Source organism: Macaca fascicularis, chromosome 15 (genome assembly GCF_037993035.2).
Source record: "Macaca fascicularis isolate 582-1 chromosome 15, T2T-MFA8v1.1".
Classification (NCBI taxonomy): Eukaryota; Metazoa; Chordata; class Mammalia; order Primates; family Cercopithecidae; genus Macaca; species Macaca fascicularis.
This window is the reverse complement of record NC_088389.1, coordinates 80340569-80368229: the sequence shown is the minus strand read 5'-3', so window position 1 is coordinate 80368229 and position 27661 is coordinate 80340569. Positions and strand designations below refer to the sequence as shown.

Below are 27661 nucleotides of genomic sequence, written 5' to 3'. Positions count from 1 at the left end.
CTGACAGTGATCAAATATTTTATCTATGCCTTCCCTTGAGATAAGCTGACGCAAAATATTTAATGGTCCGTCGAAAATTTCCTGAATACTAATCTTTGTTCATATTGGCAATTACTGATTTTAATTCAACTGGCTGTGAAATTGTGTTCCATTGAAGCTTTCCAAAATGCCCAGAGGTTTCTCAGCAGTTTTCTAGATGAGCTATAATCCAGGCTTGACCTTGGATAGAATACAAAATAAAATCAAGTTACCATAGCTCTGAAATGAAAACCTTACAGAGTATTTGACATTGAACAGAGTCAGATTTTTGTTTCCTAAAAAGTGATGAAGCTGTTTTAATTCCATCTCCAAATTGTTATCCCAGGTTGAGAAGGAATTCTGAGAACAAAATAATTTTTTAGAAGAAAAGCAACACAGTTCATTGTCATTTTAGAGTAAATTAACATACTGATAAATACTCTTTGAAAAGGAAAGAAAGGTCAAAATATGCAGCTAGGCAGCAAAAAAACAAACAAACAAAAAAACCATACAACAAAAACAAAACAAAACAAAAGATAGATATAGACATAAAACCTGGCTTTACCAGATATTAGCTATGTGACATAAGTGTGTGTGTGTGCATTTGTGGTATGGGGGTGGGAGCAGGGAAAGATAAAATAATTGGCACTAATATTCCAGAAACTACGCTAGGTATTTCCCATGTGTTCTCTCTGTTAATCACCATATTATGAGAGGTATCAATGTTTCCTTTTTCTTTTTTTTTTTGAGATGAGGTTTTACTCTTGTTGCCCAGGCTGGAGTGCATTGGCCCAATCTCAGCTCACTGCAACCTCCACCTCCTGGGTTCAAACGATTCTTGTGCCCCAGCCTCCCAAGTAGCTGGGATTACAGGCAAGCACCACCACGCCTGGCTAATCTTTTGTGTTTTTAGTAAAGATGGGGTTTCACCATGTTGGTCAGGGTGGTCTCAAACTCCTGACCTCAGCTGATCCGCCCGCCTCGGACTGTCAAAGTGCTGGCGTGAGCCACCTTGCCCGGCCAATGTGCCCATTTTACACATGAAGAAACTCTGGCTAAATGAGGTCTGGCAACATGTCTAAGTCAAGTTTACCAGTATATGACTAGGAAAGTCCATCTCACTCTAAAGTCTGTGCTCTTTCTCCTGCAGCATGATACAGGTTGTTCAATCTCACAGCCTCAATTTTCTTATTTCTAGAATAAGGAAAAAAAATTCTTACCTGACCTGGGTAATTGTGAGGATTAAATACAATCATTTGTCTAAATCTTGGCATGCTTCCTGGCATGTAGGTACTTAAGAGACCCCAGTTTTCCCTCACCGTCAACTCTTTAGGCGTAGGTGCAGTTAGGTGCCTTAACAGGAATGTGCAAAAGTGCACTGGAATGTGTGCATAGATGCTGAGAAAGCAAAAGGGAGACAGGTACCCAAAAGTCCTCCTTGGCCTGTATAGCTTTTACACCCTGTTACAGAATTGACTTTTCTCTTCAGTAGCAAGGGACAGGCTTCATGCAGTGGCCTCTCAAAGACCATGCACTGTGTCACTGGCAGTTCATCATATCTCCCAACAGTGCAGCTGTGATAAGAACCAGATGATCCAAATTTCCTAAGCAAAGCCAGCAGCAAATATCATCTGGGAAGGCGCATGCCTCAGTATCCACACACTACACTCTAAGAAAGTACATCAAAAAGCTAATGGACTTTTACAAGAGCCCAGTTACTGCTTAATGTCTGTGAGCTCTCAGGAGCAGGGAATCACAACCCCTACCACGTACAGTTGGCGGCAGAACCAGTATTCCAACTTGTTAAAGAAGCCAAGGATTAGATAAGATTTATAGAGACCTGATGTGGGTAGGGCAGCTAAAAATGGAATCTGCAGATTTGTTTCCAAAGCTGCAGACATGACCAGGATGTTTCTGTGTATAGATTGCTCCACTTTGCGTGGGCAGACCACAGGAAAAATGGTTCTCTCATCACTGGAGGAGTTGCCCCTCTTTTTAATACAGAGCTGTGTGACATCCATTTGATACAGCCACATACACAGCTCCAGATAGCTTAAGCTAAATGCTGTCTGTCTGGAAGTGGAAAACCAGAGGTTCAGGTACCTTCTCGATGTTCTTAGAATTGTAAGCGCCATTCTTTGCCTTGTCTCATAGCCTTTTTGTTACTTCTGAGGATCTGTTGACATCTGAAAAACACTTCTCTTATACTATAACTTCAGCTGTTACATGACTTCATTTTTACAAAAAAAAACTATCAAGCATTTCCTCAGCACCTACTTTTTTTTTTAATTAATTTTGTATAGCTTGACCTCTTGTTTTAACATTTGGAAAAAATATTTTCCAAGTACCCTGTATATATGGGTCTCTGAGCAAATATAACTCTAGTCTTTCATTGCTAATTTCTGCTTCATCTTACATCTTTCACGTATTTGATAACCTGTGCAGGTTCCAATGAAAGAGGCTATGGATAAGTGGTACATAGGAGGTCATTCTAAGGTGAAGTGTCTATTGGGCAGAGAGCTGCAGGGAAAACATTGCTTCGTGTGATTACTCAAATTGTTTAACTACTTGTAGCTGTCAGGCTTGGAGCTGTTCACCTGAGACCTTGTTGCTGCAATTGGCTCTGGAATTAACCACAAAACTATCAGATGAAAACCACATTTAGATAAGCCAGTAATGGCAAGAAAATGACACCATTCTCAGGTTGATGGATGTAGGAGAGCTCTTCTAGTATTTGTAGAAGGCATATAATGATCTGTGACCACAATCTGTATTCCATGCAATTGGCATTTACTGAGGCTGAGAACGTCTTGACTGGCCAGGAACAATGTATCAATGGAGTTGGGGGGTTGATTGCTGAGTTCTTGAGAAGATCGCAGTTGATTTAGGAGACTTAATCAACACTACATTTAAAGGTCAAAATGTGGCACCAAAGATCTAAAAATGGCTGAACTGTTTCTAAATTCAATAACTCAACAGGCCTAGTCAATTTCCATAAAATTATAGGGCCAAAAACTCAGGCACTTCTTCTCTCAGTGGATTTCTCAAATGCTAGATCAAAACAGCTGCCAATTGTCCATTCTCACTCATCCAATGCCTATAAAGTAAAATAGTTGTTGTAATAAGAAAGGGCTTTATAATGGCCTTTTCCCTCAAGTTCAATATGAGATGCACTCTAGACTTTTTTATGATAAATCTCCTACTAGTGAAAAATTGCCTTACATAAAGAACTTACTGGTTGTTCTTTAGTTCTTTGTCATTGATATTAATAGCTAAAGACCATCATCTCACATGACATTGCTACTGAAATTTCCAGCAGTGGGGTCAGGGATAATCTTTTGATCACTGTGTTCAATAGCACCCATAACCTTCCTTTTGAGACACTTAATTACAATATTACATTTATCTGATGAAAATCAAATTGAAGAACATTGGCTGGCCTGTATAGAAAAACTTAGATTTTTTTTATTTCAGAGGCAATCAGCATTACTTTTAAGCAACCCATTATCTGCTCTTTATTTTTCTTCTGCCTCTATTTCCCCTGCTAGATGCAATTCAAAGTTTACCCTTTAGAAAACTGCTGCTGTAAAGTTAAAAGGACTGTACATTCAAAAGTAAAAGAGTAATGGGGCCAAGCATGATGGCCCATGCCTGTAATGCCAGCACTTCGAGAGGCCAAGGTGGCTGGATAGCTTGAGCTCAGGAGTTCAAGACCAGCTTGGGCAACATAGCGAAACCTTGTTTCTATGAAAAATACAAAAATTAGCTTGGTGTGGTGGCAAGCACCTGTAGTCCCAGCTACTCAAGAGGCTGAGGCAGGAGGATCCCTTGAACCCAGGAGGTCAAGGCTGCACTCCAGCCTGGGAAACAAAGCAAGACACTGTCTCAAAAAAAAAAAAAAAAAAAAAAAAAATGTAGAAGAGAAGTAAGTATGTGTTCTACCAGGGCCAGACACAAAATTTGTTTATAGTGAAGAAAGTCTTAAAAGCTGCAATAAGCAAATACTTCTAGATTTTAAATAATCAGAAAAGCATCTCTAAAAAGTCATTGCTGGTTATAGATGTAAATGTCTGGCACAGTTAAAAAGCAGAAAAATTACTTTCTCCAACATTAAACATGGATTCCATTGGAATGAATTATGTTTTTTCTACTTGTTAAAAGAAAACTTGGAGTTTGTTTGGCTTTGTGAAATAGACCTATAACTTGCTTCTGGGTTTGCATGAGATCTCATTCAGAGACATTGTGGGCACTTACTATGTGTAGTGCTGAAACGTGTAATATGTGATGAGATAAGATGCTTAGCAGTGAAACCTCACCATTGAAGCTTTTAGCACTTCTTCAAACAAGGCACATGAAAAATATCAAGGAACTTTAGCACAGAGTTTGAAACAACTTGTTTTTCTAGAAAAATTCACAACCGTACATTATTTACCAGTATCTTACCCAGAGAACAGCCAGAGGGAAACTCCCCAAGGATTTGGCATTGAAGTGTTTTTATCTCATATGAAAATGCAGTTTGCTGGTGAATGTTGCATGTGGATTTTGTTTTGTTTGGTTTTGTTTTGTTTTTGCAGTTGTTGTAATGGATAGCATCAAAGTTTGTAATCACTCATTTCAATTACTGCATGAATCTTTACATTTGTGATACTGGTTTCATCAAAGTCATATTGAATTTGAGTAAAATGAGAGAAATTGCATCCCACAAATGTATATTTGTCACACAAATAGAAACTGCTTCAGGAAAATCCTGTACCTCTCTCAGCAGTCAGCAATCCTATCTTCTATTCACATGCAGCAAACAAAGAGTTAGAAGATATGCAATTAACTTTTAAAAATCTGAGGGATGAATTTAATGGGCCATGGAGAAGAAATTTGGGTATGGCAAAGAATCTTTTCTCTCTCACTGTTTTAAGTTCTGAAAACAGAGCACCTCATATTGCAGTGATTAAAGATTGATTTTAATAATCCTAAAAACCAGGCTTTGGAGCTCAATAAATTCTTCCTTTCAAAAGTACAGATTTTGGGGTTACCAATGTGGCTCCGTTACCCAGGCTTTGCCGCATTTTATAGGAACATAAAACTGCTGGCAGATGACATCACCAAGCAGATGCAATATGACAAGTGGATGCAAGGTCGTACTGTGGGAAAGTCAGGGATTTCAGGGAGATGATACCTTACAAGTACAGTGTCTCAACTAAACTCAACAGCAAAAAGCCTGGTGCCTTACCAGTGTACCTCCTGTAAACTTTCAGAGCCCATATATGTGTATACATATTAACAATAAGTAATAAATAATGTTAAATAATAATAGCAACAAATGCTTATACAATGTAGTGCTTATTATTTAGGCCCTATGTACTTTTAAAAATATATGTGCATATTTGTTTTTATGGTAGTGAAATGTACTAATACAAAATTTAATATTTTAACTATTTTTAAGTATATAGTTCAGTGACATTAAATACATTCACATTGTTTTGGAATCATCACTACCATCCATCTCCAGAACTTTTTCATCTTCCCTAACTGAAACTCTGTATCCACAAAACAACTCCCCATTCCCCTCTCTCCCAGCACCCCCTAGTCTAGACACAGACACAGACATTTCTATGTCTATGAATTTGACTATTCTAGGTACCTCAGTAAGTGGAATCATGCAATATTTGTTCTTTTGTGTCTGACTTATTTCACTTAGTGTCATGTCTTTAAGTTTCATTCATGTTGAACCTGCATCTAAATTTTCTTCCTTTTTAAGGCTGAATAGTATTCCATTGTATGTATATATCACATTTTGTTTACATATTCATCCACTCATGGACATTTGGGTTATTTCCACTTTATGTGCTTTTTATATATCAACTCTTTTACTGCTCACAAAGATCCATTGATTCATTCATTGTTGTAGTATCTTTATTATCTCCATTTTATGATAAGAAAACGGAAGCATATGAGATTGTGTATGTGCCCAAGTTTATAGAGCTAGGAAGCTCTAAAGCCAGTATTGCATCCCAGGCTGAGTAGATCCACAGTTCCTGCTCCTAATCACTGTGCTATCTCATCTCCCTTTCAAATGATTCAGGAAGCTAAGTATAACATGCACCAGTTGGAAAACCATTTGTGTAACATCGTAAGGCCAAGTTTCTGACTTAATTTGTACAGGTTTTAAAAGTTCAAAGGAGTAGTCAGTTTAACAACCGAACCCCATAGCAACTGATTTATAAAGGATCCCATTGCTACAAAATAAAAATTAGTGCTCTGCTCTGGCACTAGCTCTGGGTGGGCTAAGTTCATTTTGCTAATCTTCCTATACGATATGTGTGTGCGTGTGTGTGTGTGTGCAGTAGCATGGTTATAATGTTATCCCCACTTTGTAAAAAGGGAAATTGGAACATAGGAAGGTGGTAAGTTACTTGTTCAAGGACTCATAATAAAAAATAGAATCTGTACGCAAACTCAGATAATCTGTAACTCCAGAGCCTGTTCTCTTAACTATAGCACAAATTTTATCTTTTTCTTGAATGTGAAGCACAGCGTTGAGACCTGTACATAGCCACAAGTATTCTTACAGTGTATGGAAATTTTCCTAGAAAGCCTGTAAATAACCAGCAAGTCTATTTGTCAAGAGGCAATCCCTGCATTACTAAAGTTATTTGTATAGTTATTCCAATGAACAAATCTAAAACTAGGAATGCAGTTGCTTTATTAAAAAGTTGTCAATGGTGTAAAGCATTGTTAGATTTTGGGAAGCAGTTTAGTATGCACATGCCAAGCTTCTCAGGATAGAAATACTTCTGAGAGCAGCTTCTTTCCCTTCGCAAAGAGATGAAGAATACACTCATGAACCCTGAGCAGAATTGTGACTTCAATGCAATTGATTGTTTTCTAACCCAAATTCCTGCTTCTGGCTTCCTTTTTCATTTGTTCCATTTGTACAACCTCGTGCCCACTTCAGTCATTGCCCAGGGCCCTTAAATTTAAATATCCCTCTCCCTGAACATATAGGTAGTATGAAATGGAAAAGAATCCGAGAATCTGATTGCACGTTTTCATTCCTAGCAAGGCCACCGTGTACACACGTACAGGCCAGTCACATTTTAGGACACATGTTTCAGGGTTCCATGGGGATATGATGCTGACCATTCTTTTGTTTCTCACAGAGTTCCAGGACCGCACGCTCCGAGGAGGACCGGGACGGCCTATGGGATGCCTGGGGCCCATGGAGTGAGTGCTCACGCACCTGCGGGGGAGGGGCCTCCTACTCTCTGAGACGCTGCCTGAGCAGCAAGTAAGTCCTGCACCTGTTGGGGGTCTTTGTGAGAACCAGAGGTAGCAGGTTTGAGGCATACTTTCGTGATTGGGTTTAATGGGGAATATTTTGTTGCTTACAGATCCAGATAAAAGAAAATAATTAAAGGAACGTACAAATAATTAAATTTGTGTTCTTACGTGTTTTTACTTGTGTACTTATGTCCATCTCCAGCCAGGTCTTTATATACTCTTATCAGATGATAAGCAATAGAGAACTTATCATCTTTACCAAGCACATGTTACCTGTTTTCATGTTAGGACTGGAAGGAGAATTTATTGTTAGGAATGGTTCTGGAATTATTAGCTCTATAATATATTGTACAATATTGGTGTTAGTAGCATATTGGGTTTATGCTGGATTTTTAGTATTACCAAGTACTTTACAAGTGAATAACATATTGGTTTATCTTTGTAGTTGTCCTAATAGCCAGAATTTTCTTAAAGTCATTCAGTTCAATGAATGATGAATTTTGGATATAAAGAAGTTTGGAAAAATAGAAGCTTCAGTGGGAATTGGGTCAGGAATAGTGAGAGGGATGAAGAAGGTAGACATGGGGGTGGCTAATGACATTTAAGCTAAAAGGAAAAGGCCTGAGGCCTCAGAATGGAAATTTTTACTTAGAGTAATAATAATTTAAAACTCCTTCTTGAGCTGTGTCATCTGTGACTAGATCTGTCTCCAAACTGTAAAATATAAAGTACTATGGTAATATTTTTAATGAAAGATTTTATTTGACTCTGAAAAGTGTTATGTATAGCAAGTAGGAGATTTGATCAAAATTACTGTATATACTATATTATAAAACAGGAAACAGAAAAAGAATTCTAGACATTTCATAAACAAATAGCAGAAAGTGGTGAGACAGAGGTTCAGAAAAATGTCAACTTACTTTAATAAGAGTGAGAATTTCTTGAAATCAGCATCTGAGCCTTATTCCTTTCTGTCTCTCCAAGGCCTGCACAGGGTCTAACAGATATTAGAAGCCCAATAGATGGTTCTTCATTGAATCACAAAAGACCATTTTGGCTCCAGGCAGGTCTCACTGGAAATGTTATAACCTGAGATATATCCAACAAAACACCAGATCAATTCTGATATTTGGCCACTGTGGCATTGCGGTGTGCACTAAAAATGGGTCAATGTGATTATATCTACCAGTAAGTTTGTTTGTCTCATTTTTGAGGCCAGCTTCGAATCAGCGAGAACCTTAAGCTGATAAGAAAGACTAGACTTTTGCTCCTTATGATTCACCTGCTCTCTTAATCTCGAATATACAAAACTTCCTAAATCTGCAATATATGCTGCTACAGGGTGATAATGTAACTGATAATATTCATACATCAGTAAAGCCAAAAAGTATAAATTTAGAATGTTCCTGTTACCTAGTTTCCTCAAATTAGCATCCTTGAATATTTTTTAGAGATGAGCCAAAACATGTGTCTCACAAAACTAATAAGAAACAAAGGGGAATTTTCATACTGTCTCAGTGATATGTATGTTAGATTGCGGTAGGATCTTTTACTGAGTGAGAGACTGAGAAGCAATTTAGGGAGTACATTAAAATCACTAAATTCTGTCATTCAGCAACTAATCAAATATTGATGCCTTGTGGAATTAAAAATAAAAACAATTTTGCCACCTAGTAAGTTAAAGCTCTAGGTGTTAGGGCTCTATTATGAAACTACAAAAGATATCAGTTGTCTTCTACTTCTAAAGCATTAGAAAAGTAGGATATAAATGCCAAAATTATAAGCATATAGAAGATATGTCCCTATTTTACTTTCAAGTATTAAAAACATATATTCAGTAATCTCATACAAGGCTGAACAAGAAGTTTAAAAAATGGGGCAGAGGTACACTACCCATTCTTTAGGAAACTGAAGAAGAAAAAATGTCTCCAAATAGAAGGCATTTCCAAATCTAACAAGAATATAAAGAAATATTAGTTTCTTAAAAACCAGTGCTTAGTATGGACTGATACATTATACACATGGATATGTTCTATACTGTTAAATTCTAGTAATTCTTTAGCAAATCAAAAACTTATCATCATCATTAAACTCTGGAACAATCTGGACAGAAATGTAATATATATTTTTAATTGTGAAATAACTATTTATATATGCCTGGTCATATATTTTGACATCTTTCTTCAATAGGATTTGTATTGTTAGGCTAAACTGTATTAATTCTGATCCTTATGAGACAAACAACATAGAGGCTGATTTAGCTGTTCAGTCTGAGATTCTAGTGGGCTTTCTGGAGACAAGCAGCTCATGACATGACCACATGATCATATTACCTCTGTGCCCTAATGAGTTAAATCTTACAGCTACAGATTTTAAAAGGAGCAAAACTAAGACTGAGTTACTGTCTTTGGGGGTGTGTTGATTGTAGAAAATCTGCATCTCCAAGGACAATTTAAAGATCTACAGTGACTAAGTAAATACTTTTATAATAATACCAAAAAAGTATGTAACCCGTTGAATGTTCATAGATGTTATAATGCTGACTTTTAACCTATTAGGTTGGTGCAAAAGTAATTGCAGTTTTTGCTATTACCTTCAATTCACTAACCCAATACTTTAGCTTTTATGGCAAGTATACACTTATTTTCTAGAAGGCACAGCAGAATATGCTATTATTGAACCACTTAGATAGTTCCTGCTTTGATTCAAGACCTTTGTGTATGTTGCATTTTTCAAAACAAGGCATGCGTATACACATGCAAACCCCCTACCCCAAGCATGCATTTGTGTGTGTGCTGAGCTGTGATAGAAAATATGTATCATTTCAAAAGAGTCTGAAAGCTTCTGTTGCAGAGAACTTAACCTGGCAGGGGCCCTTTGTGGATGCTAGTCAGACCCACTTACCCAGGGGAGACCTTATCCTAAGTGTCACTGGTCCTCAATCAAAATTCAGTTTGGCCAGGCACAGTGGCTCACGCCTGTAATCCCAGTACTTTGGAAGGCCAAGGTGGGTGGATCACCTGGGGTCAAGAGTTCAAGACAAACCAGGGCAATATGGAGAAACCCCGTCTCTACTAAAAATACAAAAAATAGCTGGGCGTGGTGGCGGGTGCTTGTAATTCCAGCTACTGGGGAGGCTGAGGCAGGAGAATCGCTTGAACCCCAGAGGCGGAGGTTGCAGTGAGCCAAGATCGCATCACTGTACTCCAGCCTTGGTGTCAAGAGTGAAACTCCATCTCAAAAAAAGAAAAGAAAAAAGAAAAAAATCCGTTTTCTTTACCGTGGGATTATTATGTTTGGAATCAGAGATTCTCAAATGTTTGTGTGTCCCTGGCTTTCTCTTTCTGCCGTTCTGTATCACTTCACAAGTTTTATTAATAGGATTTTAGCCCTGTGTTTTCTCCTTTTTTATGTGTAATGAAAGTGTGGAGCAAGTCCCCTTTGGTATCTAAAGGGAATCAGACAGTTTGGATGATTTCATTTTAGATGATTTATATTCTCCTCCCTATATAGTTTGAATGCATCTGCTCAGGATCTTGGATGGAAGCGTAGTTGTCTTCATTATCTTTTAACTTGTCAAGCACCTAAGAAGCTGTTTGTTTTCTTGATAATTTTTATTTGCAATCAAGATCTTTCACTATTAACAGAAATTCCTGGGTTACAGCCTCATGTTTCAAAAAGCTAGGTTTCAGCTATCAAAGTTCATGGAGATACCTAGCATTGATTAAACTTTTCAGTTACAGTCATGTATAAAAATTTTAATTTTCATTAAAATAGATAACTTTAAGCAGTAAGAAATATTAAGTAAGTATACTTATAAAAACAAAATATAATATTAATGAAATACATTCTAACATTTTTCTCATTCATGCTTAACGGTAATTAAGTCATTGCTTAAGTATGGCCCTAAATCAGTCCTTAGGCTGAGTTTAGAATGTATTTTGACTCTTATAATTTAGAAATAAATATGTTCTGAGATACGTGCTCAGCCTCAAGACTTCAAATCAGTTTGATTTTTAAAGTTTTCAAGTTTTTTCCGTCAACAACTGATTCTATCTATTCTAGTACCAGCAAGAATTTATTAGTATACTCTCCTTAGTTCTTTACTCTAATGGAAACTCTAACTGGTGTAGCAATTATTCAGTGCCACAGTAATGCTACATAACAACCACTAATCCTCACTAGAATATCAGATATGGAATTATTGCTTGGCTAGGTGACTCTGATGGACTTGGATGGTCTTCATCACATATCTAGGGTTGGCTGGATGTTGGCTGATCTAGACTGGCTTCATCTGAGCCAACATGGGAAACCCAATTCTGCTCCACAAGTTCCTTATCCTCCGGCAGGCTAGCCTAGGCAAGTTCTCATAGTGACAGCAGAGGTGTAAGAGAGAGCAATTCCCAGTACAAAGCCTGTTTCCAGCTTTTGTACCATATTTGCTAGTATCTAGTATTTGCTAGTATTAGTGGCAAACTAAGCCACCCAGCAAGTCCAGAGTCAGAATGGGAGAGCCAAAATGTTACATGTGAAAGCATGAGTTAGAGAGAGAGTGAAAAATTGGGACTATTCTTCAATCTACCATGAACAGTCTTCTATGGCTTTCTTACTCATTTTTAATGAGATAATGAACTTAATGGGTTCTGTCTCATTTCTCCACTCCAAATTTATGCATCTAAATTCAGTTCAGTTATCTTATATACCTTCCCAATAGGGAAAGATCAGAGGTTGTGAATGTATATATCCTTAGAGGCCTAGTAGGTAACTGGAATGTATGTAGTAGCATTCATATTGAATCCAAATAAATCCCATCCACCAGGTAAATTAACCTGCCAGGCCAATTTTCCAACTCTGGTAATATGACCTCTTAGATCACTCTCAGGTCTGATTATTTTTTCAAGTCTATCAGCTAATGATTATTCTATTCCCAATATGACAGAACTGTAAAGGAAGCTAGATTACTCAGATTTTATGGAGTAAATGACAACTACTCAATTTCTGGAGTTAATTTTTTTCCCTGATGGATTGGGAGCTTGTGAGGAGACTTGGTTTACCCTCTGAGTACAGAACATCCTCTCTGAGTGATCTTTTGAAGGTTATAGAAAAAAATTCAATGGAGACAAAGCAGAATGAAAACATAGACACATGTTAAATATAAATGCCTTCATTCTCAACAAGCAGTACTTGATACTGGAGAAAAGGTTCCGACCCAGGAACATACTGAGCAGAATTCTTTCCTTGGTTTCTCCCCTACCCTTTCTCTGAGGCTTGCAGAAAGTAGGCAGTGCTTGATTTTCCAGGTTTATAATATTGGAACACTGATCATTGCCTTTATCTGCAACCCTGGTCTGAACAACAAAGAAAGACAGTGAATGAACATTGTCTCCCACCTTTACTAATTTTTGTAAGATTATATGAGGTTTCATTGAGTAACTCTTATAATGTAACTTTTACTAATCTAGTATCACCAAGTAGAATATAATATCTGTTTTTATTTTTCATCAATTAGAAAAGAGACTATACCTACTGGTGCTTGATGATGGACATTTATTTTACTTCAAATGAAGTGCTAGCTACCTTGAGAAGCTGCTCCTCTCTTCAGTTCCTCAACCCTCCTACTAAATACTCTGAAATAATACTTATAGTGAACTCATTCGTCTAGCTTTTTAAAAAAATACTTGATACTAAAGATCTATCTTTCAGAGCTCTATGTTTGTCTTCAGCCAGCTAATTTAGCTTTGCTCATAAGAAGTTCCAAATGCATAAGACACTTAATATGGTATGTAACATTGTCTGTCTCATTGTATTAAGTCAATGCCAAGACCAGGCTCAAAGGAGGAAACTGCAGCTCATTTGAGATGGTAGCGAGTCAGATAGCTGGCTGCTCTTAGGTGTGATGTGAACCTTTGCACTGGTGACTAAAGAAGATTTAAAGGTCTTCTGAGACCTTTTATACTTTCTGAAATGCCAAATTCATCTAGCTAATAGTATAGATTAATACTACATCAATATTGCATTAAGAGCATAATTAATTAATACAGTCAGAATACAAATATTATGCTAAATCTTAACTGATTCAATGATGGGTTTGGCTGTTTCATATCTATCCAAATAGCAAAAACTGATCTTATGAAGGATGGCAGAATTGTTAAAACGTTAATATATTTTGAGTTAAATCTTAAAATTGAATTTAAAAGTTTTTGAGGTAAATACAATTATTAGATGAGCAAGAAATAAAAGTCACATGAGGGGTGCCTAAAACAAGTAAGATTATAGTATTATTCCAAAGACATGTGGCTGCCTGAATGGTGTCAACATAAACACAGAAAAATTAAAATAAATAGCCCCAAGGAGTCTTAGTCCACAGGAATAGGAAAGATCATTCTACAAGTCTCATTTCATAATAATTGTGCTAAGAGAAAGTAAACTGACTTCTCTGATTTTTAGTTGCAAACACAGATATTCTGCCATGAAAATATTGATACACTAATATAGGCTTTAGTTAGCGTCTTACTTCTATACTGTATAATAATATATACCAAAAGAAAATTTTCAATGGTAAGGTTTTCCTTCTAAAACAAATGTTTGCTTTTTTTCTTTCAAAGACATCTCATCTCTGTCATAACATCCAATTAAGGTTCACAGGACTTGTTTTAAGAGGTTTTAGAACTTTCAGCTCAAGTGAGCCCCAAAGCAGGCTTTATCTGTTATTCTTCATCTGGTGTTATATGTTATCACCCTTGTTTTCCTTGGAAATGTTTGAATTTTTGTTTAAAAGAAAGATATACAAGTTCAGAGTGGGTATGACTACTCATGTCATTTGTATGAGATGGTCTTTTTGTTTCATTAAAGGAGATTGCACATTTTGGAACAGATGCTTAAGAGTTTGCAGTTGCCTTCCTTTTACTTTTTGGGTGAAAGCCTAGTCTAAATGTATTACCAGGACTTCTAATATTTCAGGTCATATATCTTAGGCAGGGGTATATTGTTCCAAGATCTGATCTCCTTTCAGGAGACAAATGCTCTAAGGCCAATGACTGAATGTTTAAGACCAATTTATGGCCTGTTTTATCCCATAAGCCAATTTGTTGGAATAAAAGATGATTGGAAATGTGTTTGTTGTCCATAACCTTTACTTGCCATATCAGGAATCTGTAACTCTTAGCTGTCTTTTTCTGTTTATTAAAAAAAAAAAAATCCTTATGTGGCTTGTTCAGTAGCCCTTCTAAAGTTTGTATATCTCCTCAATTTTAATTCATTCATTCAATAAATATTTATTGAATACTTACTATGCATTAAGCAAATTGGTAGGTATAACCAAGGATAGAAATCCCAAGGGGCCAGAGTCTCAAGAATTTACCAAATTATTAATTTGCCTCTGAGTTTCTACTGATTATAGTTGTAAGATATTTTAAGAACTAAGAGAACTTCCCCCAATTCTGTAAATAATATATATATGGAACTGGGTTTTAAAAATATTTTATATGTATTGTTACTTTATTATGGTAGAATCATTTTATATAATAATGCTTTCTTTTCCTAATTAAGTTGTATGAAGTCCTCCTTTTTTACAGTGCTTAGCACACAGCAGACACTCAAATGTTTAATAATTGGCTTTTAAACAGTATATGCAGTGTTGTCATTTTATTTCTTCAATCTGCACTTTACCTAAAGAGGAGGAAAACTATGTGATATTAAACATCTCTACAAAAGAATTGGGAACCTAATCCCTATACCACAGAACCAAGGTTGGTGGAACCAATTCTGCATTTGCAGAATTAAGAAAATATTTCAAACTTAGACCTAGACTGAGCTGAGAAGGATCTTAGAGCTAATCTCCTCTCTAATTCCCTCTTTGTTATTTCCCTTCCTCTTTTTATTTTCATTTTTTATTGTGGTAAGACAATTTAGCATAAGATCCACCATCTCAACCAAATTTGAAGTGTTTTATACAGTAATGTTAACTATACTAGCAGTGCTGTGCGGTAGATCTCTACAATTTACCATCTTGTGTAACTGAAACTAGACTCTTTGAATGGCAAGCATGATTTCTCCTTCCCCACCAACCTCTGGCAGCCTCCATTCTACTGTCTGCTTCTGTGTACTTGACTAGTCTAAATACCTTATATACATGGAATCACGTAGTACTTGTCCTTATTTCTGACTTATTTCGCTCAGCATAATGGCCTCAAAGTTCATTCATTTTTGTTGTTTCCTTTGCTGTGCAGACTCTTTACTTTGGTAGTGTCCTACTAGTCTACTTTTGCCTTTGTTGCTTGTGCTTTTGGTGTTACAGCTAAGAAATCATTGACAAATCAATATTAGGAAGCTTTGCCCCTATATTTTCCAGTTGGAGTTTTATAGTTTCAGGTCTTCCATTTAAGTCTATAATCCATTTTGAGTTAGTTTTCATATGTGGTGAAATTTTGATAGCAATTTTATTCTTTCACATGTGGATATCCAGTTTTCCCAGCACCTTTCCCCACTGTGTATTCTTGGAACCTTTGCCAAAGATCAGTTGACTGTATATGTGTGAGTGTTTTTCTAGGTGTTCCATTGGTGTGTATGTCTGTCTTCACACCAAGGTGTCTTTACCCTGGCATATCTTTACACCAGTACCATACTGTTTTAATTTCTGTAGCTCATAAAATGTTTTGAAATCGGGAACTGTGGTGCCTTCAGCTTTGTTCTCTCTCGATATTGTTCTGAACATTCCAGATTCTTTTTGGTTTCATAGGAATTTTAGAACTGTTTTTTCTATTTCTATAATAATCAGTTACTGGGAGTTTGATAGGCAATGCATTGTATCTGTAGATTACATTGGGTAACATGGACATTTTAACATTGTTAACTCTTACACTCCATGAACATGGAATGTTTTACCATTTATTTGTGTCACCTTTAATTTCTTTCAGTAATGTTTTGTGATTTTCAGTGTATAAGTCCTTCACTTCCTTAGTTTATTCCTAAGTAGTTTATTCTTTTGATGTGATTGTAGATGAGACTGTTCTCTTAATTTCTTTTGTGGATAGTTTGTTATTAGTGTGTAGTATTGCAGCTGATTTTTCTATATTGATTTTGTATCCCTTAATTTTACTCAGTTTGTTTATTAGTCCTTCATGAACTGTTTAGAGTTTTCTGCTTATAAGATCATGTCATCTGCAAACAGAGATCATTTTACATCTTCCTTTCTTTTTTGGATGCCTTTTATTTCTTTTTCTTGTCTTACAGATCTAAGACTTTCAGTACACTTTTGAACAGAAGCGGCAAGAGTGAGCAACCTTGCCTTGTTCATGATCTTAGAGGAAAAGTCATTGCGTGTGATATTAGCTGAGGACTTTTCACATATGGCCTTGGTTATTTTGAAGACATTTCCTTCTATGCCTAGTTTGAGAGTTCACATCATGAAAGATGTTAAATTTTGCCAAACGCTTTTTCTGCATCTGTCAGAGATGGTCATGTGGTTTTTATTCCTCCTTCTATTATGGAAGTAATTCTTAATCCTAGTTACACTTTAGCATCACCTGGAAAGCTTTAAAACATACAAATATCTGGGCCCTACCAAAGAACAGTTAAATTAGGATCTCTTGGGGTGGATTCCTGACATCAGTAATTTTTTCAAAGCTCTCCAAATGATTTTAATGTGTATCCAGGGTTAAAACTGCTGCTGTCTTGAAGGGGGTGATAGTGCAATGATAAGGTTTATCTCTAGCTCCCTGAAAAATTAGAGGTTAAGGTGAAGAAGAAAAGAAGAATTTTTGTTTGTTTGTTTGTTTTTTCAGACAAGGTCTGACTGTATCGCCCAGGCTGGAGTGCAGTGTTGCCATCTCGGCTCACTGCAACCTTCGGCTCCCAGTTTCAAACCATCCTCCTTCCTCAGCCTCCCGAGTAGCTGGGACCACAGGCATGAGCAACCATGCCTGGCTAATTTTTGTATTTTTTGTAGAGGCAGGGTTTCACTATGTTGGCCAGGCTGGTCTCTCACTCCTGAGCTCAAGTGATTTGTTCGCCTTGGCCTCCCAAAGTGCTGGGATTACGGGGGTGAGCTACCACAGGATTTTCTGACAAAGAAACTCCTTTTATGTTCATATCCTCACTGCAGTTTCTGTGAAATGATGGAGTCTGCCATGTGGGAGAGAAGTCATGGGTACAAGCATGTCAAGATGTAGCAGTGGGAATTGCCCTAGGTACTACTCTGTATCTACTTTTCTGGTCTAGTATTAGTCATCATCAGCCTTGTCCAAAGTGGTGAATGAACTAAGTGATTTCTGACTTATTCTTTCATCCTTTTATTATTTAAGCCTACAAACATGATCCTTTAAGCTTCCAGCTTGTTGGTGAATGACCAAGTTAATGTCCTAGTGATTCTTGGGTTGTTTATTCAAATTCTCGGGGACTCACCTCTCCTTAAAGTCATTAAACTTCCTATTCACAGAGTTGAGTTGAGTTTTCCATCTTCAATTCAGCATCCATCCCTCCAGGTCCTCCCTCACCTCAACTCAAAACAAAAAAAAAAAAGAAAGAAAGAAAGAAAGATTTCCTAATGCTACTTGCATTATTACTTGAACTATTTCTTTGGTTTGGGCTCAATTTGTAGAAAATAGAAAAGATTTATCTGACCCTGTTTTCCTTAGTTTCAGTCACTGAGAAAGAGAGAGAAAGGAAGAACAAGAGAGAGAGATGGAGACACATACTGGATATTAAGAGCAAACAGAGGGTGGTCCATCCAAATCATATACAATAGGGGATGGACACTTCACCTGGAGGCAGGAAGAATAACTATAAAACACTAGGTGATGTTACATCCATGCATGGATCATCAGCTGAAGCCCCTAACTAATATACCAACCTTAAACAGCTGCAGAGCCAGCCCCTGCCTTTGGGCTTTGGAGTAGGAATCCCTGGTCCAGATAAAGACCCTTTCCTACTGGGAGAGAACCACATGTTGTGGGAACCAGAATTTGTAGCAGTGAGTTTCATTGCCTACTTTGTGGATTATTCCTTTTATTTTATTTTTCGTAAAACTACTGATTTTGAATTTTGGCACTGTTCTCTATTTGCATGACATTGGACTGGATTTGAGTTTCTCTCGGATTTTGTTTGCTTATCTGTGAAATCAGGTGGGCAGTGCCTGGAACAGAACAAGTGTTCCATAAATATTTGTTGAACAGACATCCAAGGTGCCCTTCAACTCTGAAATGTGTGCCCCTAAAAAAGAGATAGTTTCTCCTCCAGATATGCAGTCAAGCCCATTTTGCTGTTAGATTGGAAGAGGAGCAGAACTGCTCTTCATATAACTGGTTTTAAAGAAATATGTTGTGACTCTCCAGACCCCCATTTTGCAACAAACATCTGGGTGACATGGAAGGATTGGAGAGCTTTTGTCTCTAGCCAAAATAATTCATAAATTTCCAACTCAAGGCTTGTATCGGGAGAGGTTGTTAGAGTCCTAGAGTTTCATAATATACATTTTCCTCAGAGGGAAGATGGAAAAGTTGGACTTGATGTTGCTAAAACACATTTGTTTTTATTCTCATTCTTTGCCTCTTTTGGCTACTGAGCAAATGTAAGATCATTTGCAAACCTTACGGCATGTGTGTGTATACTATAAAGTCCATGTCCTTCCTGCTAGTGGATCTTTAGCCAAAGGCAGCAATCCCCCGGCCCCCACCCCTAGCCATCTTTCAGAGGAAGCAAATGCATTGCAATGACAAACACAACTTATAATAAATATATGAAAATAAACGTGTTCATTAAAATAGAGCCCAGTGTTTTTTACTTTGGTAGCTATTTAGTTTCATTTTAAAGTTTTCATCTTGTTATAGAAAGATTTTAATCAGGTTTCAAAGTTCAAAAATTAGAACAGATGTGAGGCTGAAAGTTCATCATGGCCTGAAATTATCTTTATAACATTTCCTTCTGTATGTTTCTTCCTTCTTCCTTTGGCCATTTGTTCTTTCCTTCCCTCCTTCTATCCCTCGCTTCCGGGATTCTTTCCTTCCTTCCTTCTCTCACGAAATATTTGTAAAGCACTAACAGTACACCAAGCACGTTGCTAGATTCTGCAGCTCAGAGACCAAACAGACTGCAAGGGAGAAAAGTAAATCGATGTCCAAAAATATTTACTGTTTTTTATTTTAGATTCAGGGAGTATACATGCATGTTTATTACATGGGTATATTGCATAAAGGTGGGGTTTGGGCTTCTAATGTACCCATCACCCAAATATTCAACATTGTACTCAATAGGCAGTTTCTCCACTCCCACCCCACAAACCCAGCCTTTCCTCTTTTGGAGTCCCCAGTGCCAAATATTTCCATCTTTATGTCCATGTGTACCCATTGTTTAGCTCCTACTTATAGGTGAGAAGATATGTATTTGATTTTCTGCTTCTGAGTTAATTCACTTAGGATAATGGCCCCCAGCTCCATCCATGTTGCTGTAAAGGACATGATTTCATTCTTTTTATGGCTAAGTAGTATTGATGGTGTATATCTGCCACATTTTCTTTATCTAGTCATCCACTGATGGACATCTAGGCTGATTCTATGACTTTGCTATTGTGAATATTGCAGCAATAAACATATGAATGCAGGTGTCTTTTTTGTATAATGATTTCTTTTCCTTTGGGTTGATACCCAGTGTGGGATTGCTAGGTTAAATGGTAATATGGTTTTCTTTTTCTTTTTTTTTTTTTTTTTTGAGACAGATTCTCCCTCTGTCACCCAGGTTGGAGTGCATTGGTGCAATCTCAGCTCACTGCAACCTCTGCCCCTGGGTTCAAGCGATTCTCCTGCCTCAGCTTCCTGAGTGCTGGGATTACAGGCATGCGCCATGATACCTGGCTAATTTTTGTATTTTTAGTAGAGACAGGGTTTCACCCAGTTGGCCAGGCTGGTTTTCTAAAAGTGAAAGAGGCATGGGTGCTACAGGATGGTGTCCTAGACCTTTAAAATGCTGGCCTTTTGCTGCCTCTGTGCCTCCTCTCCTGGTGAGCTCTTCACCTACAATGTCCCTCCCTCCACGTGCTCACCTGTCAAAATCCTAAATGTTATTTAAAGCCACTTTCACCTGTACCCCTGAGTCTCACCATGCTGTATTTGTGAGGCATTTTGTTTGCACTACCTTTAAGTCACCTTTACATAGTCTGGCTGTGTTATCGTTATTTATATGGTACTGTCTTTAATTAGATTATCAGTGTTATGGTCTCAGGTTTTATTTTCCTTTTCTTTATACCTTCTTGCCTTGCACAGAGTAGGTATCTAGTCACTGTTAGGTGAATTTACTGAATTAAACTTAGGGTAAGAACCTAGTGTAGTACTCGAGGCAGCAGGAGTAGGAAGGGAGGGCTGAATCGCAAAGTAAGTCTCCTTTCTCCCATCACATTCTTGGGACTCCTATCACCCATATAGGACCTCCCACCTAAGATATTTCCTTTGTAAGCTATTGCCCTCTCCTCAATCTCTCCTTTTTCAAATTCCTTCTGTATTTAATATTCAGATCATTCCTATGAGTTGTTCACCAGGCATTATACTGTTGTGTGTTCTATTCTGATTTGTGTGGATTTGTTCAAGTAAATAATAACTTTGATAAGAATCAGGGAGGTCATTATTTTTGCGTCTTTCACAGTGCCTTGCTTAGTACTAGTACAGACCAGATGTCCAATGAATGTGTTAAGTGACTGCGAATTGGAAAACATTGTACAAAAAGTGTGTTAACCAGGAAGCACTGCCCAGGGCTCATTTTCCCCACTGGGGTGTTTATCGTACATTGTCTCAGATTTTTTGAGCAGTATGTTCAGAGCAGTTTCTGGCTTCATTAGAAGCTGGGCATGACCTTCATGGTCTACGTTCTCATTCTCGCCTTTTTCTTTTCTGATTACATGAGTATACTCCTCATTTTCATAACTCCAGCCCATATTTGTGAAAACTTGATGCTTTGTTATAGCATGTCTTTCTTTGAAGAATAGGCAGGGATATGTAAAATCATACTTGTTTGGAAAAAAAAAATTGGCAGTGATTTTTCTAGTTATAATTTAGACATACCAAACAGTCATAATAGCAAATAAGCCAATTTGAAACTTAAAGGACAAACTCCACAATTCAGCCATAACATTCTCATGTGGGTCTAAATTTTAATTTACCAGCCTCCTAACTGTTGCTCAAAAACCTGTAAAAGTACAGAGATGCTTTCCTTAGTTCCATCTGGTCGAGAGAAGATCAAACAACCAGAGAGGATGTTGTCTTAGACTGTTTTCCCCAAACCTACATAATTTCCATTTATATCAAATTTAGTCTCCACAATAAGTTTTAGTAACTCTCTGGATATACATAAATCAGTGTTTCCAAGTTGGCACTGTGTTCAGAACATTTTTATAATGACAAATTAGGATCGAGCAGAAGTGTTGAATTATAAAACTGAGGTCACAGAAATATGTTATCTATGCCAAAGAAACACTTTTAAGTCTAGTTCACAAGTTACAGCACCATTTTTTAATGTGGAACTTCACTCTCCCCTGATCAGTTTAAAATTGCTTTGAGAATGCGGCTTTAAGGGCGATTCTTCTTTTGGCTCCCTAGGGCCCTGTTAGGGCCTCTGGCACACTGGGATGAGCTAACATGGCACCAGGGCTGTGTCTGTTCCCAGCCAGCTCACCTACTGATGGATGATGCCTGGCAGCATGCCACCTTGTTGTTTCTTGTATTATTACAACAGAAAGCATTTTCAAAAGCCACATTTATCAAGTCATCATAATAGTTTGGCTTGTGTATCTATCCAAAAAAAAATAAATAAATCTTTCCCTTAGCACTAATCTGTTTGAGCCACGTGATGTATCCCATGTAGAAAAGGCAGTGGAAAACTGCGTCTGTGTGGGATTCAAGGACCTTTCGACCAAATGCTTAGGAGAAAGGGAGATTTTTTATTTATGCTTTTGAAAGTCCCAAAGCACCAAGAACCTCTGTTTCCTCCTTTCTACTTTTATATGTACAGGGGATGCATTTAGTTCTAGAATTATAGTGGCTTTGTTCAATGAAGGAGATTTAACCTTAAATGAGAGAAAAATGTGAACGTTAGCCTCAAAAAAGGAGAAGGACACATTTTAATGTTTAAGGTCAGTTTCCATAGGCACGTGTTACCAGATTAAACATTACTTGTTATGAAGTGTATTGTAAGCAAATTTCTTTTTTTTTTTTTTATTTTTTATTATGCTTTAAGTTCTAGGGTGCATGTGCACAACGTGCAGGTTTGTTACATATGAATACATGTGAAACGTTAGTATGCTGCACCCATTAACTCGTCCTTTATATTAGGTATATCTCCTAATGCTATCCCTCCCCACTCTCCCCTCCCCACAATAGGACCCGGTGTGTGATGTTCCCCTTCCTGTGTCCAAGTGATCTCATTGTTCAGTTCCCATCTGTGAGTGAGAACATGTGGTATTTGGTTTTCTGTTCTTATGATAGTTTGCTGAGAATGATGGTTTCCAGCTGCATCCATGTCCCTACAAAGGACACAAACTCATCTTTTTTTATGGCTGCATAGTATTCCATGGTGTATATGTGCCACATTTTCTTAATCCAGTCTGTCACTGATGGACATTTGGGTTGATTCCAAGTCTTTGCTTTTGTGAATAGTGCCGCAATAAACATACGTTTGCATGTGTCTTTATAGCAGCATGACTTATAATCCTTTGGGTATATCCCCAGTAATGGGATGGCTGGGTCAAATGGTATTTCTAGTTCTAGATCCTTGAGGAATCGCCACACTGTTTTCCACAATGGTTGAACTAGTTTACAGTCCCACCAACGTGTAAAAGTGTTCCTATTTCTCCACATCGTCTCCAGCACCTGTTGTTTCCTGATTTCTTTAATAATTGCCGTTCTAACTGGTGTGAGATGATATCTCATTGTGGTTTTGATTTGCATTTCTCCGATGGTGAGTGATGATGAGCATTTTTTCATGTGTGTTGGCTGTATGAATGTCTTCTTTTGAGAAATGTCTGTTCATATCCTTTGCCCACTTTTTGATGGGGTTGTTTGTTTTTTTCTTGTTAATTTGATTGAGTTCTTTGTAGGTTCTGGGTATTAGCCCTTTGTGAGATGAGTAGACTGCAAAATGTTCTCCCATTCTGTAGGTTGCCTGTTCACTCTGATGGTAGTTTCTTTTGCTGTGCAGAAGCTCTTTAGTTTAATTAGATCCCATTTGTCAATTTTGGCTTTTATTGCCATTGCTTTTGGTGTTGTAGACATGAAGTCCTTGCCCATGCCTATGTCCTGAATGGTATTACCTAGGTTTTCTTCTAGGGTTTTTATGGTTTTAGGTGTAACATTTAAGTCTGTAATCCATCTTGAATTAATTTTTGTGTAAGGAGTAAGGAAACGATCCAGTTTCAGCTTTCTACTTATGGCTAGCCAATTATCCCAGCACCATTTATTAAATAGGGAATCCTTTCCCCATTTCTTGTTGCTGTCAAGTTTGTCAAAGATCAGATGGCTGTAGATGTGTGGTATTATTTCTGAGGGCTCTGTTCTGTTCCGTTGGTCTATATCTCTGTTTTGGTACCAGTACCATGCTGTTTTGGTTACTGTAGCCTTGTAGTATAGTTTGAAGTTAGGTAGCGTGATGCTTCCAGCTTTGTTCTTTTGACTTAGTATTGTCTGGGCAATGTGGGGTCTTTTTTGTTTCCATATGAACTTTAAAACAGTTTTTTCCAATTCTGTGAAGAAAGTCGTTGGTAGCTTAATGGGGATGACATTGAATCTATAAATTACCTTGGGCAGTGTGGTCATTTTCACGATATTGATTCTTCCTATCCATGAGCATGGTGTGTTCTTCCATTTGTTTGTGTCCTCTTTTATTTCACTGAGCAGTGGTTTGTAGTTCTTTTGAAGAGGTCCTTTACATCCCTTGTAAGTTGGATTCCTAGGTATTTTATTCTCTTTGAAGCTATTGCGAATGGGAGTTCATTCATGATTTGGCTCTCTGTTTGTCTGTTACTGGTGTATAAGAATGCTTGTGATTTTTGCACATTGAATTTGTATCCTGAGACTTTGCTGAAGTTGCTTATTAGCTTAAGGAGATTTTGGGCTGAGACAATGGGGTTTTCTAAATATACAATCATGTCATCTGCAAACAGGGATGATTTGACTTCTTCTTTTCCTAACTGAATATCCTTTATTTCTTTCTCTTGCCTGATTGCCCTAGCCAGAACTCCCAACACTATGTTGAATAGGAGTGGTGAGAGAGGACATCCCTGTCTTGTGCCAGTTTTCAAAGGGAATGCTTCCAGTTTTTGCCCATTCAGTATGATATTGGCTGTGGGTTTGTCATAAATAGCTCTTATTATTTTGAGGTACGTTCCATCAATACCGAATTTATTGAGCGTTTTTAGCATGAAGGGCTGTTGAATTTTGTCAAAAGCCTTTTCTGCATCTATTGAGATAATCATGTGGTTTTTGTCTTTGGTTCTGTTTATATGCTGGATTACGTTTATTGATTTGCGAATGTTGAACCAGCCTTGCATCCCAGGGATGAAGCCCACTTGATCATGGTGGATAAGCTTTTTGAGGTGCTGCTGGATTCGGTTTGCCAGTATTTTATTGAGGATTTTTGCATCGATGTTCATCAGGGATATTGGTCTAAAATTCTCTTTTTGTGTTGTATCTCTGTCAGGCTTTGGTATCAGGATGATGTTGGCCTCATAAAATGAGTTAGGGGACATTCCCTCTTTTTCTATTGATTGGAATAGTTTCAGAAGGAACGGTACCAACTCCTCCTTGTACCTCTGGTAGAAATCGGCTGTGAATCCGTCTGGTCCTGGACTTTTTTTGGTTGGTAGGCTATTAGTTATTGCCTCAATTTCAGAGCCCGCTATTGGTCTATTCAGGGATTCAACTTCCTCCTGGTTTAGTCTTGGGAGAGTGTAAGTGTCCAGGAAATTATCCATTTCTTCTAGGTTTTCTAGTTTATTTGCATAGAGGTGTTTATAGTATTCTCTGATGGTAGTTTGTATTTCTGTAGGGTCATTGGTGATATCCACTTTATCATATTTTATTGCGTCTATTCAATTCTTCTCTCTTTTCTTCTTTATTAGTTTTGCTAGTGGTCTATCAATTTTGTTGATCTGTTCAAAACACCATCTCCTGAATTCATTGATTTTTTGGAGGGTTTTTTTGTGTCTCTATCTCCTTCAGTTCTGCTCTGATCTTATTTCTTGCCTTCTGCTAGCTTTTGAATGTGTTTGCTCTTGCTTCTCTAGTTCTTTTAATTGTGATGTTAGGGTGTCAATTTTAGATCTTTCCAGCTTTCTTTTGTGGGCATTTAGTGCTATAAATTTCCCTCTACACACTGCTTTAAATGTGTCCCAGAGATTCTGGTATGTTGTGTCTTTGTTCTCATTGGTTTCAAAGAACATCTTTATTTCTACCTTCATTTCGTTATGTACCCAGTAGTCATTCAGGAGCAGGTTGTTCAGTTTCCATGTAGTTGAGTGGTTTTGATTGAGTTTCTTAGTCCTTAGTTCTAGTTTGATTGCACTGTGGTCTGAGAGACAGTTTGTTATAATTTCTGTTCTTGTACATTTGCTGAGGAGTGCTTTACTTCCAACTATGTGGTCAATTTTGGAATTAGTGCGATGTGGTGCTGAGAAGACTGTATATTCTGTTGATTTGGGGTGGACAGTTCTGTAGATGTCTATTAGGTCCGCTTGGTGCAGAGTAGAGTTCAATTCCTGGATATCCTTGTTAACTTTCTGTCTCGTTGATCTGTCTAATGTTGACAGTGGAGTGTTGAAGTCTCCCATTATTATTGTATGGGAGTCCAAGTCTCTTTGTAAGTCTCTAAGGACATGCTTTATGAATCTAGGTGCTCCTGTATTGGGTGCATATATTTTTAGGATAGTTAACTCTTCCTGGTGAATTGATCCCTTAACCATTATGTAATGGCCTTGTCTCTTTGATCTTTGATGGTTTAAAGTCTGTTTTATCAGAGACTAGTATTGCAACCCCTGCTTTTTTTTGTTTTCCATTTGCTTGGTAGATCTTCCTCCATCCCTTTATTTTGAGCCTATGCGTGTCTCTGCATGTGAGATGGTTCTCCTGAATACAGCAAATTGATGGGTCTTGACTCTTTATCCAGTTTGCCAGTCTGTGTCTTTTAACTGGACCATTTAGTCCATTTACATTTAAGGTTAATATTGTTATGTGTGAACTTGATCCTGTCATTATGATATTAGCTGGTTATTTTGCTCGTTAGTTGATGCAGTTTCTTCCTAACGTCGATGAACTTTACATTTTGGCATGTTTTTGCAATGGCTTGTACCTGTTGTTCCTTTCCATGTTTAGTGCTTCCTTCAGGATCTCTTGTAGGGCAGGCCTGGTGGTGACAAAATCTCTCAGCATTTGCTTGTGTGTAAAGGATTTGATTTCTTCTTCACTTATGAAACTTTGTTTGGCTGGATATGAAATTCTGGGTTGAAAATTCTTTTCTTTAAGAATGTTGAATATTGGCCCCCACTCTCTTCTGGCTTGTAGAGTTTCTGCTGAGAGATCTGCTGTTAGTCTGATGGGCTTCCCTTTGTGGGTAACCCGACCTTTCTCTCTGGCTGCCCTTAACATTTTTTCCTTCATTCGAGCTTTGGTGAATCTGGCAATTATGTGTCTTGGAGTGCTCTTTTCGAGGAGTATCTTTGTGGCATTCTCTGTATTTCCTGAATTTGAATGTTGGCCTGCCTTACTAGGTTGGGGAAGTTCTCCTGGATGATATCCTGCAGAGTGTTTTCCAACTTCGTTCCATTTTCCCTGTCATTTTCAGGCACACCAATCAGATGTAGATTTGGTCTTTTCACATAATCCCATATTTCTTGGAGGCTTTGTTCATTTGTTTTTACTCTTTTTTCTCTGCACTTCTCTTCTCGCTTCTTTTCATTCATTTGATCTTCAATTGCTGATACTCTTTCTTCCAGTTGATCGAATCAGTTACTGAAGCTTGTGCATTTGTCACATAGTTGTCATGTTGTGGTTTTCATCTCTATCAGTTCTTTTAAGGACTTCTTTACATTGGTTATTCTAGTTAGCCATTCGTCAAGTCTTTTTTCAAGGATTTTAGTTTCTTTGCACTGGTTACATAGTTCCTCCTTTAGCTCTGAGAAGTTTGATCAACTGAAGCCTTCTCTCAACTCGTCAAAGTCATTCTCCAACCAGGTTTGTTCCATTGCTGGTGATGAGCTGCGTTCCTTTGGAGGGGGAGATGTGCTCTGATTTTTTGAATTTCCAGCTTTTCGGTACTGCTTTTTCCCCATCTTTGTGGTTTTGTGTGCCTTTGGTCTTCGATGATGATGACGTACTGATGGGGTTTTGGTGTGGGG

At 37.6% G+C, this 27661-nt stretch overlaps 1 protein-coding gene across 5 annotated transcripts in view; it reads left to right on the top strand.

Annotated features, from left to right (window-relative positions):
* Positions 1-27661, top strand: part of ADAMTSL1 (ADAMTS like 1) — a 979893-nt gene that overhangs the window by 578687 nt on the left and 373545 nt on the right. For all 5 annotated transcript variants that reach the window (XM_045373291.3, XM_005581665.5, XM_074017425.1 and 2 more), the window contains one exon: positions 7176-7303. In XM_045373291.3, the coding sequence (XP_045229226.2) occupies positions 7176-7303 (128 nt within the window). The remainder of the gene's footprint in view (positions 1-7175; positions 7304-27661) is intronic.